The sequence below is a fragment of the Rhinopithecus roxellana genome, chromosome 9, assembly GCF_007565055.1.
Source record: "Rhinopithecus roxellana isolate Shanxi Qingling chromosome 9, ASM756505v1, whole genome shotgun sequence".
Taxonomy (NCBI): domain Eukaryota; kingdom Metazoa; phylum Chordata; class Mammalia; order Primates; family Cercopithecidae; genus Rhinopithecus; species Rhinopithecus roxellana.
In genome coordinates, this window is record NC_044557.1 from 112,914,401 (window position 1) to 112,929,223 (window position 14,823).

The 14,823-nt window shown below is 41.7% G+C and overlaps 1 protein-coding gene across 2 annotated transcripts in view; it reads right to left on the reverse strand.

Annotated features, from left to right (window-relative positions):
• EBF2 (EBF transcription factor 2) overlaps positions 1-14,823 on the reverse strand; it is a 207,906-nt gene that overhangs the window by 64,005 nt on the left and 129,078 nt on the right. For both annotated transcript variants that reach the window (XM_030938250.1, XM_010378143.2), the window contains exon 7: positions 1,544-1,625. In XM_030938250.1, the coding sequence (XP_030794110.1) occupies positions 1,544-1,625 (82 nt within the window). The remainder of the gene's footprint in view (positions 1-1,543; positions 1,626-14,823) is intronic.

Below are 14,823 nucleotides of genomic sequence, written 5' to 3' on the forward strand. Positions count from 1 at the left end.
GAATGGCTCTGCTCCTAAACATCTGTCTGATTGTGGCCTAACCACAGAAACTCTCCAGCAGCACCAGCTACATAATTTGTAGGGTTCAATAAAACATGAATGTCACATTCCTTGTTCAAAATTTATTCAAGGTCAGATGCGGTAGCTCACACCTGTAACCCCGGCACTTTGAGAGGCCCAGGCGGGCGGACCACCTGAGGTCAGGAGTTCGAGACCAACCTGGGCAACATGGCAAAACCCCGTCTCTACCAAAAAGTACAAAAATTAGCAGGGCATAGTGGTGCAAACCTGTAGTCCTAGCTACTTAGAGCATGAGGCATGAGAATCCCTTGAGCCCAGGAGGCGGAGTTTGCAGTGAGCCAAGACCACACCACTGCTCTCCAGCCTGGGTGACACAGTGAGACCCTGTCTCAAAAAAAAAAAAAAAAAAAAAAAAAATATATATATATATATATATATATGTATGTATATATATATATTTATATATTACATGTATATATTTTTTATATTTATATATATATAAAATTCAGAATTTCAAGAAGACAACAGCAAAACATAAACCTAGCAGCTGCAATGTGTCGCACGCCCATAGTGTGCTGGAAAGAGTTTGATCAAACAAACCCTCCTAGCTCCTGGCTCCGGGCTTTACCACCTACTTACTGTGATTAGGGGCAAGTCATTCAACCTTCCGGAACCTCACTTGCCTCACCTGAAACATGAGGCTAAGGTTCCCCATCTCTCTCATTGCTGTGAGGATTTATTTTTTGAAGTCTCAAGCTTGCATACTATTGTTTAACATGTTTTTAATTTTTCTATGGAGGAGGAGGTGCCACATATCTAGCACGGGGTGTGAGTGGCAGGAAAGCCATTTGGTGAATTAAATGCGGGTCCTTCAAGGCTCAAGGAAGGGGGCCGAGAGGAGCTGCTCTTGCTTTCGTCTCCAGCCTGATACACTTTGCCTCACTCTGTTTTTATTAGCTCGTCTCTTCAGTACATCAGTGGCAAGGGTGATGAAACCAGTGGCAGATTTAACTGCTAGGCAGCTGGGTCACCGTCCCGTGGGTCTTGTTGTCACGCTGAGATCTTAAAGTGACCACGCTGCTTGGGCTGCTGCCTTCCAGAAGGCTCAGAGAGAGACCACTGAATAGTTAATCGCTGGAAAAGGGAAGACAGGGGCTGTTGCTTGCAGAAAATACAGAGAAGCTGCTTTGAAAAATCCCAAGGTGGCTGAATATCAAGAACACGGTTCCTGCTGTGGGCAGCTGTGTGTGCAGTGGGCAGCCCGAGGGCTGAAAATCAAGTCTCCAGCACCGGTTGGTGCCTCTCCCCGTAGGGCTTTGGCAATGGGGGCAGAAAGCTTAAACACTACAAGATGAAGAAACTCTCGGCGCTAGTGGCTGAGGGTCATCGTTTACCATTATCTTTTGTATTGTTAGCAGCAGCAGTGAATAATAATTTTTAAAGAAAAAGAAAATAAAAAGAGTGAGAAGGAGAGAGAAAACAGGATGACTTATTTAACAGGAAAGATCTGCAGGCCCCTTACCTGAAACCGTCTCATGTCCCTTGGGTTTCCTGCTGTTTTCAAACAATTCTGATTGCACTTGAGGAAAAATTTTAAAAAGAATCTGTGAAGAGAAAGCAATGTGTTACATTTTTCAGTAAACATTTTTTAAGGGAGAATATAGCTGCATTCCATTAGATTTGAGTTGAAAGCGATTATATTTCAGATCTGGGGAATTTCAACCTGCCCTGCCTGTGAAGGAACATTGCTGACCCTCTGCAATTTGCAAATTTGGATGTTTTCAATCTGAAGCCCAGCACCCGCTTCCCCATCACTGTGGGGGATTGTTAAGCGGCTCTCAAAGTGGGCTTTGGTTTGTACACTGGCCCCCGGAGTTTCTACAGCACTCATTTTGGAAAAAAATTTTTAAAAGGCTTCAAATGCAGCAGTGACCCCTGCTGTACAGAAAGTCTTGCTCCAGGGTTAAAATTGGCAGGACCTGACCCCAGAATCCCAGGGCGAGAGTCTCGTCTGTGTGGCTCTCCACTGGCCCCAGACACCTTCATGCTCATACGTGAAGGTGGCCTGATATATTCAACCAGTATTTACAAAATCAGAAAATGCTATGTTATCCTCCAAAGAGAAAGTCCATCGGTGCAGGTATATGCCAGAGTTTTTATGATTAATAAGAAGTGTGAATGTCCCTCTCAGATCATGTATAGATTATTCAGAGAAATACGAAAGCACAGAATCATAGTCCGAGGTTAGCATTTGTCAGACATATTTCTTGAAGCCAATATTCTCTCTTAAATGGCCTATCTGTACAATTTTAAAATTGGGCATCTTTCATCAGGCAACTACGTTAACCAAGAAAAGTGGCAGAAGTGGCCTTTCCAGCAATTCACCTAGTTAATGTTTGAAAATTTGTTTCAAAATACAGTAAGTTTTTCATTTATTTCACTTGCAGAGTCCTTTTCCTTAAAAAAAAAAAAAAAAAAAAAAAAAATCCAGCTTTTGCAGTGTTAAAGTCCCAGGTGAGCTAGGCCTATTTCCCTTTCTGTTACTATGACAACGAAATTTTACCGCAGTCCCAAAGTCCCTTCAGAACTCTCACATCCATGCCTTGAATTAGAACTTTAAAGGAAAAGATATACATTTTCCTCAGGATTTACAAACAAAAATAAGTAGAAATCAACACTGCTTCCAAAAATTCTATTCTAAAGCAATGGTTGGTGAAGTGTTCTCATTGTGACGTTCTGATTTTTATTTTTTGTTTAACAATCACACAAAAGAATTAGATGGCTCTCCAATTAAATGTATTTATCACTTTAAAAAACTGATGAGGAGATAAACAGTAAACGACAAAGGAGGGGAGAAGGGGAATTGGCTCTTCAGAGTATTTTCTGTATTTCAGGCTCTTTTACTCTGTTTGCTAGAAATATTTGGCCACATGCTCCCATGAATAAGGTTGAGTGTGAATTTGGAAGCAACAGCTAAATATTTTTTTCATGATTTTATAACATCTGCTTTTCACTTCTCTCTTTCAATCTTTTATAGGGTGGGTGGGAGGTTGGGCTTTGCTTCCTGTGCCCCGGAGGTGTTGGGGTCTTTATGGAAGAGATCTGTGGAAGAATAAGGCAGAGAAAATGTTGTGCATGGCTATCCGACCACAGTGCTCAAATTCACAACCTGCCGCTGCTTTCTGAAAGGCAGTGGCATCTCTGCCCGGGTCATCAGAGTGCATTAGAAAGGAGAGCTGCTTTTATCTAAGTAAAGATTGATCAGAATTCAAACATTTTATTTCTTGAAGAGTGAAGATCCCCTCCGTTTATACACTCGTAGCAGAGCCAGCCATGGACACTCACAATGCACGCAAATATTGCCTTTTCTCACTCGTGTGTGTTTCTGAACAATAGCCCCCACTGCACCCCACACTGGCCTTCAATCACTCCCGGCCACAATTTACAATTTACATTTTTCCCCTACTAAACCCAAATGGAGTGCTTTTTCTCATTTAGCCCTTGATTTCTGGAAAGTTTTGCCACAACTGGGCTCCTTGTAATGCGTTCTGTGCGTTAGACTACCCCCACTCCCCGCTCCAAAATGTATCTGGTGAAAACATTAATGTTCATGAAGGCATTATTATATGAATGGTGTGGTAGGTGGAAAAGTGCAAAAGAGATAAATGCTTACATAAAATCAAATTGATTTAGGGAACCGTGGAGCCTGCTGAAAGGCTTTATTCATTTTAAATTAGGACCCTTAACAGTGATTTGGATGGAAAACACCTAGTTTGACTTTTTGCTTGTCTGGGGGGTTGAGTTTGTAACCTACACAGCCCCGTGCACTCTAAGGACTTAGCACTGGGTTCACGAAGGAGAGGGGAGGTTAAGTGGAAGGAGGACGAGGGAGGTGAGTGAGAGAAGACAGAAAGAGGCAGAAAGTTCTCTTGCATTATATAATATCTTCTAAAAGAAGGTATTGCTACTTCTAAATGGCTTGCAGCAGAAATTAGGGCCTGGATTTTTAAATATATGGATCTAGATATTAATTAGAAGAAATTCTGGGGCTTACTGACATCTCCATTTTTTTTCTCTCTCTTCCTTTAACTGGTGTCTTCTGGTTCTCTGCCCTCCACCCTCTCCATCCACCATGCTCAGCGTCTTGATACAAAACCTTCACTAATCATACCATCCATTTAGCCATGGGGTAACTTACAGGGAACAAATTCTCTCCAAATCCCCTGGGTCTAGATCCCTCCGAAGCCAGAGCTGCCTGGAAAATGTCAGTGCTCTCCACTAAGAAACGGGAAACCCAAATAAATTATGAGATTCAGACCAAATGTGCAGATTCTCATCAGGATGAAGTCTATTTCCACTTTCTCCAAACAATGTTGACGACGTAAATATCATAACTACGGAGCATGCTGCACACGACAAAGCTTCTGATCCATTCCTTAAGAGCGAACACTAACAACCACAGGTTTACCTTTGTGTTAGGGATGAAGAGGATCGAAAGAGGAGTCAATGCATCAACTCAAACCTTCAGATAGCAATCTGGTCCCTAGGTCAGTGGGGCAGGAGAATGGACCAGAGCGTTCCTTTACTCCACAGATCGTTGGAAATGCCCCAAGGGTTAGCCTTGACCTGTGGCTACCAACTGACCACGGGACCAAGTTACCTCACATTCGTTCTCTCTTAACAAAGGAGTTGAATGGGATCTCTAGGGTTCTTTCTAACCGTAATATTTTATGACTGCAAAGAAAAATATACAGAGTTGAGAACCTTCCAAAAAGGGTTAGAGTGGGGAAAGAAACCACTGAAAACAAGAGACCATGACTTATTGAAATCTGAGTGGGTGTGGCAGAGGTGGGAGTGAGGGTTTCTGAGAGGTAGGTCAAACCCACGGAGATAAAACTGTGAAATATAAGTAAGTGGGGACAGCTGACTGCTTGGAAATAGGACATCCAGGGTGACACCTTGCCCTGAGTGGGCGGTGCCCTGAGGCTGATGGGCAGATTGTTGGGTGAGTTGCACTGTCCCTTTAGGACTCTTTCTCTCTGCTTCTGAGGCAGGGAGGGTGCTTCAGGAATATCACAGATCAGAGCCACCTACGTCCCCTCTAGCCATCCTGCACGGTCCAGCAGCTGAAGGATACAGGGGTCGCAGAGTGGAGGTCACAGTCTGCTGAGTAGCCACTCTCTGCCCAATACACAATACCGTATTTCATTCTCACAACAACCCCATGAGTGACGAATCATCCTACGGCTGGGAAAAACTAAGGCCTCAAGAATTTAAGAAACTTGCCAAAGATCACAAGCTTGTAAGTGGTGAACACAAGGACTGAAGCCTGGATCTTTGTGGCAACAAGTTCCATGTGGTGTTGCATGTTTCCTGCACCAATGACACTGTGAAGATGGCTGCACAGCTCGGTGAATACACTAGAAACCATCGCGTTATACACTTTGAATGGGTGCCCTTTGTAGTACATAAGTTATATCTCAATAAACCTATTAAAAACAAATACTTTAAAATGATCTAAAAATGGCACACACACACACACACACACACACACACACACACACACACACACATGTAACAGGAAGAATAAATCAGGAGAAAAAAAAAAAGTGAGAGATCCTGGCTTCTTGAAGAGACTGCAGTGTCCCAAGTTGAAATCAGTAGGTCAAAGATAGACATATGGAAACATGGAACTAAATGCTTAATATTGAAAATTTCTGCTGCATTCATTTATTTACTCATTTGGTCAATATGCATTGTGCTCTGTATGCCAGAAAGTTCAGGCACAGTGGCAAACAAAGTCCTTGGCCCCAAGGATCCCCCAACCAAACTATTCAAATATGTTTCCCCAGATTCTGAAATGAGTCTGAAGACCCCTGAATCTATTACTGAATACCCTCCTCTCCAATCTCTAAAATACTGGAATATCCTGTACTATTCAGGAATACAGTAAAAGTGTGTAGGTGGCTTCCACACGTCTTCCGTCATCCCACCTATCTCAAAGTAGATGCACAAGTACTGTGCAGAGTTAAGGTTCCATGGTGGGGACAGGAGGCTCGAAATCACAGGAAAGTTAACTACTTAATATTCTTGACAGACTCTGGAATTCTCACCAATGGTCTATCACAAAACCCAGCACAATACTTCTCTGGGATTTATGGAATAAGTCATTCAATTTACCTCCAAATTGGAATACAAGATCTAGTCCCTCCTTAAAAATTTTAATATAAAAAAAAGTCCATAAAGCCAGGCGCGGTGGCTCACTCCTGTAATTCCAGCACTTTGGGAGGCTGAGGTGGGGGTATCTTGAGGTCAAGAGATCCAGACCATCCTAACAACGTGGTGAAGCCCCGTCTCTACTAAAAATACAAAAATCAGCTGGGCGTGGTGGCATGCACCTGTAGTCCCAGCTACTCAGGAAGCTGAGACAGGAGAATCACTTGAACACAGGAGATGGAGGGTGCAGTGAGCCAAGATCATGCCACTGCACTCCAGCCTGGCGACAAAGTGAGACCCTATCAGAAAAAAAAAAAAAAAAAAAAAAAAAAAAGGTAATTCACATCAAAGGAATGTGAACTTAGTAGTCAACAGCTACCATTATACAGAGTTTCACTGTATACAAAATAATATGCAAAATGCCTTTCACTTTGAAAACTTAGTTCATTACTCCCTTAAAAAAGAATCTAATTCTGCCTACCCTGGAAACAACTTCTGCTATGATATGGCCACATTTTATACACCACAGAGATGAGAACACCCCAGACTCTCCAAAGACCAAGAGAGGGGATGCTGTATCTAGTTCTCTTTCTCTGCCATGATGGTCACATAAGCAGGCTAGGTCACTAAAGACTGAGTCAAACATACAGTTGATAATGGCCTCACAAACCACATAGGGACTTAACCACATGTGTTCATTGATTTTGCAGAAGACACTTTTTGTCTGGATTAGCTGTTAAACCTCCTTGTTTTCAGCCCAATAAGTTAAAATACAATTGAGTTTCATTGTTTGTGCACGCTTCTGAAAAGGAGAGAGCCCATTTCCCTTAAAACACTCTCATACCATTTCTGAGAACTATGCAATATAGGAATAGCTGGGTCATAGAATCACATTTGAAAGGAATGGGCAGTTGCCTCTCTTCTTCCAGGATCCTCTCCACAAGTTTACATCCTTTGGGGGATTAGGCAATCCAAGCTCTCACACCAGACTGAGAAGCCTACTGGGTGTCCACACCCATGACTTCATTTTCTCACTCTAAGAACAGCCCTCATAGCAGCTCACTCAGCTTTGTATGGTAGGAAAACTCGCAAGTGATTGCTTTCCATCTGAGACCAGAGAAAATCTCAACGATGATGTTCTAGTTGTAATCTAGATCTTCACTGTAGTATCTTCTTTGATCCTTTCAACAACAGAGAACATTCTTTCCTCCCTCAAGATCCCCCAGCAGAGTCTACACCCAGGCAGCCCTAGGGAAAGTGAAGTTTAGCAGTGGGACCCAGCCTTGGCCTGCAGATAAGTACGTTGGATACATCTATTGGTTGTTGAGGTGTCAGCCCAGGCTACAAAGGGCCCTGAAGCTTTAAAGATCTTGTGAAGACTCTGACTAAAGTCCACAAGAATGAAAAGACTCCAGGAGGTCAAGCTCCCAGTGGGCTCTTGTTATACCCTACAGTAACTTGGTGATGACGCATCTGAGAACACTTGGCTTAGTATTTGAGATCTGCTTGGCAAGATGGCCGGTGGCTGGCACAAAAGCCCAAGAAGATTCATGGAAAGGAAAGATGACTTAATAGTTTTGACCTACTGGCTTCTTTAGGCTTAAACGAAATGAAGTTTAAACTCATTTTTGTAAGCTGATGTTCTATCGAATCCATTTAGTTAAACAACCCTTCAAACTGTAAAAATAAACACATGAACAGAAGAGGTATAGAATCTTTAATCTCCACAGACATTCCTAAGGCAGGGACTTATTACCATTAATGTTTGTTCACCCAGATTATTTCAATAAAAGGCCATTTCAGATCTGAAAAATTTAACTTTACAGAAACGTTTTAAGCAATAAATTTTCTTATTTCCTACTACACTCAACTTCTCAAATTCCTCTTGCCTAAAAGATTATGATGAAATAATAATTATAATTAATAATAGCCTATATTCATTGCCAGGCATGATTTCATGTAATCTTCTCAACTTTGGGAGTAGGAAAATTAACATCCCCACCTTACAGTGGAGATAAACAAGATTCAGAAAGGTTAAATGACTTGCCCAAGGCAAAACAGTAAGCAGAAAAAATAAGAGTGGAAGTCAGTCTGTCTGACTCTTAGCAAAATGCTGGTCTGGTGAAAACTTGGCCAAGCTTTGGGGGGAAAAAAAAGGCTGAACATGTTGCCACGTGACACTGTTTCACAGGACAACTGCCTTACTGATCCACACGGGGGAATCCTGTCATTTTCTTCCCCTTCCGCTGGAATGAGAGTGCAGCCCTTCATGTTGCAAAACAAAACAAGCAAACGAATAAAAATATCTACCATTCCTATGGGGGAGTGCACTCTCTAGAAGTTCTGTGACTATTTTGGAGGACACAAAGGAAAAGATAAGTAAATCTATCAGATATTCAGAAAACAAAACTTCTCAAGAACCCAGATTGTCCAAAGATGGCATAACCCAAATAGCTTTAGCCTTTTGAAAAAAAAAAAGATTATTCAAGTGCATGAGGAAGATTCAGGGCCATTTGTCTATCAAGACAATAGGAGGGAAAAAGCTGAAAATCGAACGTGGAAAGAAAGAAGTTGAATTAAATCTTGGAAAACATTTTTTGGGAATCAAGTCACCAAGGCTAAATTTTGGGAGCACTTACCCAAGGGACAGAGCAGGATCTCCATGATGGAGATTTTTAAATAGACCAACAAGCTAATGCATTTGGTAGCAGATAATTTCAGTCTTATATGCAGCAGCTAATTGGGGTGTCCACACCAAGCCCACGTGATTTCACAGCTTCTACAATGCTGATGATGATGATTTAATTTGTACTGTAACAATTAGGGACTTTCAGTAACAATTAAAGACCTTATGACCAGGGGCAGTGGCTCACATCTGTAATCCTAGCACTTCAGGGGCCAAGGCAGGCTGATCACCTGAGATCAGGAGCTTGAGACCAGCCTAGCCAACATGGTAAAACCCAATCTCTACTAAATATACAAAAATGAGCCAGGTGTGGTGGTGCCCACCACCTGTAATCCTAGTGATTTGGGAGGCTGAGACATGAGAATCACTTGAACCTGGGAGGTGGAGGTTGTAGTGAGCCAAAATCATGCCACTGCACTCCAGCCTGGGCTACAGAGTGAGACTCTTATCTCAAAACAAAACAAAAAACACCTTTCAAGGCCAGTAGGGAAGACTAGTTATTCATGCAAAGTGTTTGGGTAAATGCCTGGTACAAAGTAAGTCTGCTTCGTCACCTTTTGCTACACATACTCATGATCCCTTCCCATGTATTGCCCCTTTCTCCCCCACCACATTTTAAACCAGACAATTTTCCAAACAAAATTATTCCAGAAGGAGTTGCCGCAAATTTCAGTCTAGTCCTCTCTACCCTGCTTATCTCTCCAATATTAATGTGTACTCCACTGGAAGAACTTCCCTTAATTTTTAAGAAACAGATAGTAAAAGAAAAAAAAACACACACACACATGTAATTAATCCACTCTCACAGATAGTAGGGGAAAAAAGAACCACAAAAACACAAAAAGTGGTGGATGAGAGTCGTCATTCCTGCTTTCAGTAAACTCTGGCCAGCAAAAGAATTCAGAGCTACCCACACAATATGCTGGCTTCTGACTGGCAACAGGCCCCATCGAGTCACTTTCTATTCCGTGCTCAAGTCCCTGGAAGTAGCGTTTCAGTTTGGCAAGAGCTCCTTCATTACTGAACACACTGCCTCCCGAGTAGAATCTGCTGCATTCATTTAGATATCAGGAAGGAGCTACTTCCCCCACTACGTAAATCTGACTCCCTGACTCCATACCGATAGACTTCATTTCAAAGGAATTTCACGATTTCCTCTGAAGGGAACGTCTCCCATACCCCAAATGGCAAGCAGTTGACTGTAAAAGGCTGCTGAAGTGCAAAAACAAGGGGCTACTTTGATTCTCCACTTATTTCTGATTGGTAACACACTACAGTTTCTGAGAACCTGGGGTTAGATGTTGGGAGGTTTTTGTGTGTTTGTGGTTTTGGTTTTTTTTTCCCCCCTTCTATATTCAGACGCATCTTCATTCTCCTGAATTCTATTCCTCGACACCATGAGGCTCACAGGGAAAAAAAATCTCTAAGGAAAAGTCCTTGTTTTTGTACTCAGATAAAAATCTGACACCATTAATGAAAATAATAATCGAACTCTTTGGGCTTGAATTGGAATGAAACACACACTAAGAGCATGTTTGTAATTCTAATTGTTCTCATAAAATGTCTTTGGAGGGCTCTTTGCAATGCACAAGGTTCCATCTTTTCCTTTTTAAAAAAGAAACAACCCATGTCCTCTTCTTTGCCCTTATCCTTTCCTCTGTTTTCTTATCCAGAAAAGAAAAAAGAACTCAGCAAAACTGAATCATATTACGGATGGAGAAAAAAGATCTTTCCGTGAGACTTCAGAATCAGAATACAAATCTATTTCCCTTTCCAGTACCATGACTCTCGGGTGAAGGAGAGAAATGAAGTTATTAGTCAGCCATCAGCTTAATGGGTCCTCACCGTCCCATTTCCTCAGCACCCCTTCCCCATCCTGCCTTCCCCATCCTTCCCCTCCCCCTCCCATTCTCTGCCCTCCCGGCAGAGCTCATCTATGCTAGGCTGAGCAGTGAACACCAATTACACCCAGAGCCCTTTGCTGCTGCCTGGTCCGCTGGTTTTACTGTTTTGCCAGATGGTTGAGGCCAATGTGTAAAACTCTCTACCCTGCCATTAATTCATAACTCGGTAATAACTTTCCCACGACTCCAGGAAATTGAAATGGAGTGCAAATGTGGAGATTTGGAAAGGGAATCAAGGTTGGACAACTATTTCACACCTGCCAGAACAGATACCAGCGAGACAAAAAGATACCCCTATTTACTCAGGCTGGAGCATTACTTTCCCTGAACTAAGGTGGAATGACGCAACATGCAACGTTGGAGAAAGTGGCGGACAAAGTTCAGAGTGTGGGCTTCTCCTGGCACCATTTTCTCTCTGCAGTTTTCAGCTTTATACCTATTGCACCTATGGGTTCACTCTCCAATGACCTTGAGATTGTGTCTCTATGTAACGTTATATTCTTATGACAGATTCATAGATTAGCAGATATGAGTGCATTCTCTTGCTAAGACAGGACACCATCCAATGTTTGTTAGCATCATTAAACTAAAACTGACTTTTCACCTGCTCCCATACCATATGCAGCTGCAAATTTTTAAATTAAACTATGAAGCCATGCATAAATTTACATATATTACAGACTAGCCTCTCCATTTAACATGCAAATGTACTCCAATGTTTCAGAACACCTTCTGTCGCTAATTAATTTGCTGAATTATAATTAGACTAATCCTGCATAATTAATAAGCACAGATTTTTTTTTAATTTGTAAGCAGCTTGAGGAGATCATTCACTTCCTTCTATAAACTGCTAAGTAAGTGTTAAAAAAAATCTGGAAAGAACATGTGTGAAAAGGTATGTTTGATGTCGCATACAAACTCAAACTAGCATGGAAGATACAGAAGTCAGTATTGATAAAGGTACATATTTGAAGCCAACATTCAAACAATCAAAAAAAAAATCATATCCGGAGGATGGGGACTAATTCTCCCTTTGTCTCCTTGTATATAATGTTTTATTCTTTGCCTTCTATCTGTCGGATCTTCCAAGATCACAGAGGCGGGAAAGGATTAAAGTAACCGTATGTTGTATTAGGAGAGATAATGATATTAACACTCCACTGTATATCAAAACACTCTGTGCATGCTGGGTGCTTATAAGCTCCTTTGATGGTATTTGGAATCATTTTCATTTTGGCTGCCAAAAACACCCGAGATCCATCTAGTGGAAACAATTAAGTTCCATTAGGACTGTATCCATTCGGTAATTATTACAATGAAGGGTCTCTCTTTAATGCTGGAGAGTCTCAAAGAAAAGTATGCATCTGTGCACTGTGAAAACTATAGAGTTTTCCAACCAAGCATCAAGCTTCATTTTGACTCCCAAAAATAAACCAGGATCAGGAAAGCCCAAGGTTTGGGTAGGTGACTCCTTAGAAAATTCAGAGCAGGGTGGAAATCTGGAAGGGCAAGGGAAGCTTAGTGGTCATGCAAGTTGAGGAAGACTCCAGGAAGAAAGTGGGAAATGCATGTTCTGGCAAGAAGTCAGTCAACCTTCAAAGAGAGGAGAAATATAATTTTAGGGCAAAGAGAGAGCTCCCTGGTCCTTCCACTCAGCTAAATCCCTATGCTATCAGTGGCCAAAAGACTGTTAAGTCAAAAAGATGAAGCCACTTGAAATGTGCCTAGCTTTCTATTAATTCAGTTTTTTATAGTGAGTCTATAAATAGAAACTTCTGGAGAATGGAAACCATTTTCCCAGGCTCATTACCATACTAAACACACCTTCTCAATACCAGGCAGCCAAAAAAAAAAAAAAAAAAAAGAAATTTTTTTTAAATAAACAAAGCTACAAGATAAGCTAGCTTGGGAGTTAAGAAAGTTGAAAAGTACACCAGCACCTTGGAGGCTGTTGACCAAAGCTGGGAGCAGATGCCAGGGGCACTGTTTCTGCTTCTTCCCTGAAAGACGTTTGTGTGAGCTGTCTTCTCTTCTCCTTATCTGGAAGGAGAACCCAGGACAGCTACCTCCTGGGGCTATCTATTGCAACAACTAACTCAAGTGCAAAAAATACTTTGAAAGCACCTGGAAAAGGCTGTCACAGTTTTTCAGAGTTAAGCAATGTTATTACTTGGGTAGTTTGGAAACATAACACTTTCGGAGAGTTTTTGTAAGCCAAACCATAGCTTTTGCATCAGTACCCATCTAAAGAGATTAAATGGGGCCGGGCGCGGTGGCTCAAGCCTGTAATCCCAGCACTTTGGGAGGCCGAGACGGGCGGATCACGAGGTCAGGAGATCGAGACCATCCTTGGCGAACACGGTGAAACCCCGTCTCTACTAGAAAAATACAAAAAACTAGCCGGGCGAGGTGGCGGGCGCCTGTAGTCCCAGCTACTCGGGAGGCTGAGGCAGGAGAATGGCGTAAACCCGGGAGGCGGCGCTTGCAGTGAGCCGAGATCACGCCACTGCACTCCAGCCTGGGCGACAGAGCGAGACTCTGTCTCAAAGAAAAAAAAAAAAAAGAGAGAGATTAAATGGTTCAGGAATTTTTTTTAAGCCTCAACGAAAAAGAGCTTTCTGTGTTTCTAGTAGTTTCTCGGAAGGAACATGACAACAACTGGAATAATAAGACTAATAAGAGGCCAAAATCATTTTCTCTCAAAAGAATACACAAAGGGTCATGAAAATCTTTAATAATGTCCTCACCTTTCAAGAAAGTCATTTGAAACTATTGTGCTTTTCTTTCCGATTCCTCATATCCCGTTTTGAGTGGTTATAATAGGAGGCCTGGTTTCCCTGTAGTCAGGAGCACATGCGCGTCTGTTTTTATAAAGCAAGAAAACGCTTAATGGTTAAACTCACAGGGTGAAATGGTGACTTTCGCCACTTCCTCCATAAAGCACTGGCCTGAGACTGGAGCAGAATTGAGTCAGAAAGAGCTAGGCAGGTCCTTCAAGCAAGTCCCACCTATTGACAAGCAAGAGGTTTTGTGTTTGGGGTTGTGTTTTGTTTGGCTATTTTCTTCAGCTTTGCCTACCCAATTTCAAACTATGTACTCGGGAGAGCAGGCAGAGAGAAAGCGATTGTGACCCATGCAGAGTTAGTCAGCTTTTGAGTAATTTCTAATCAGCTGTGAGGGAGAAAGAGAAATTTGGTGGCATTTAAGCAATAAGGTATAAAGCAGTTAGTTAACAAAGCTGCACTTTAGCTAATGGATTTTTTTTTTTTTTCACCTAATATACACATTCCGAAAAATTTCTCTAATTTTTATTTTGGCAGGAGGATTTTCCTCCATTCACTTCACTTCTAGTTTATTCTTGTGATTCAGTCTCTCTGCCTCCTTCTTTCTTGCCTATCTTTGCTCTCTCCCCAGTTTGCAAATTCTGAGTGATGTATTGTACTTTTTATGTGCTACCTAAAAGTTGGTCAGCAGGGCAGGGGGGCAGTAAGTTGGGAAGAAGGATGACTGAAATAGAGAAACCGAGACAGTAATTACAGCTAGGCTCAATTTTATCTGAAAACTATGGCGGCTTGCCGCCACTTCAACCATGAAGATCCACATTCACAGTGCATACACCTTTGTGCCAAAAAAAGGAAAAAAGAAAGCACCTGTAGGCTAACAGGTAGCAGTTGGTACATGTGGAATTATCATTAGCTAATAACACTGGGTCAGGTATCATATTAGCCACTTTCAGACCACATTTGCCAAACCCACATAAAAATATAAAACCAGGTATTTCAATACTCTGTCATTCCCTAAGCAAAACAGATTTTCTTATATTACTCATAGTAGAGTCAGCCGGCTTTCATTAGAATTTTTTTTAACTTTTTTTTTTCCTTAAAGAAGAACTAAACCTAGATAATATAAAAGAGAAACTGGGACAAAAATCAGGTCAAGAATTTGATACAAAAGGCATTCAGATAAGGCTAATAATATGCCAGAGTATAGTCAATA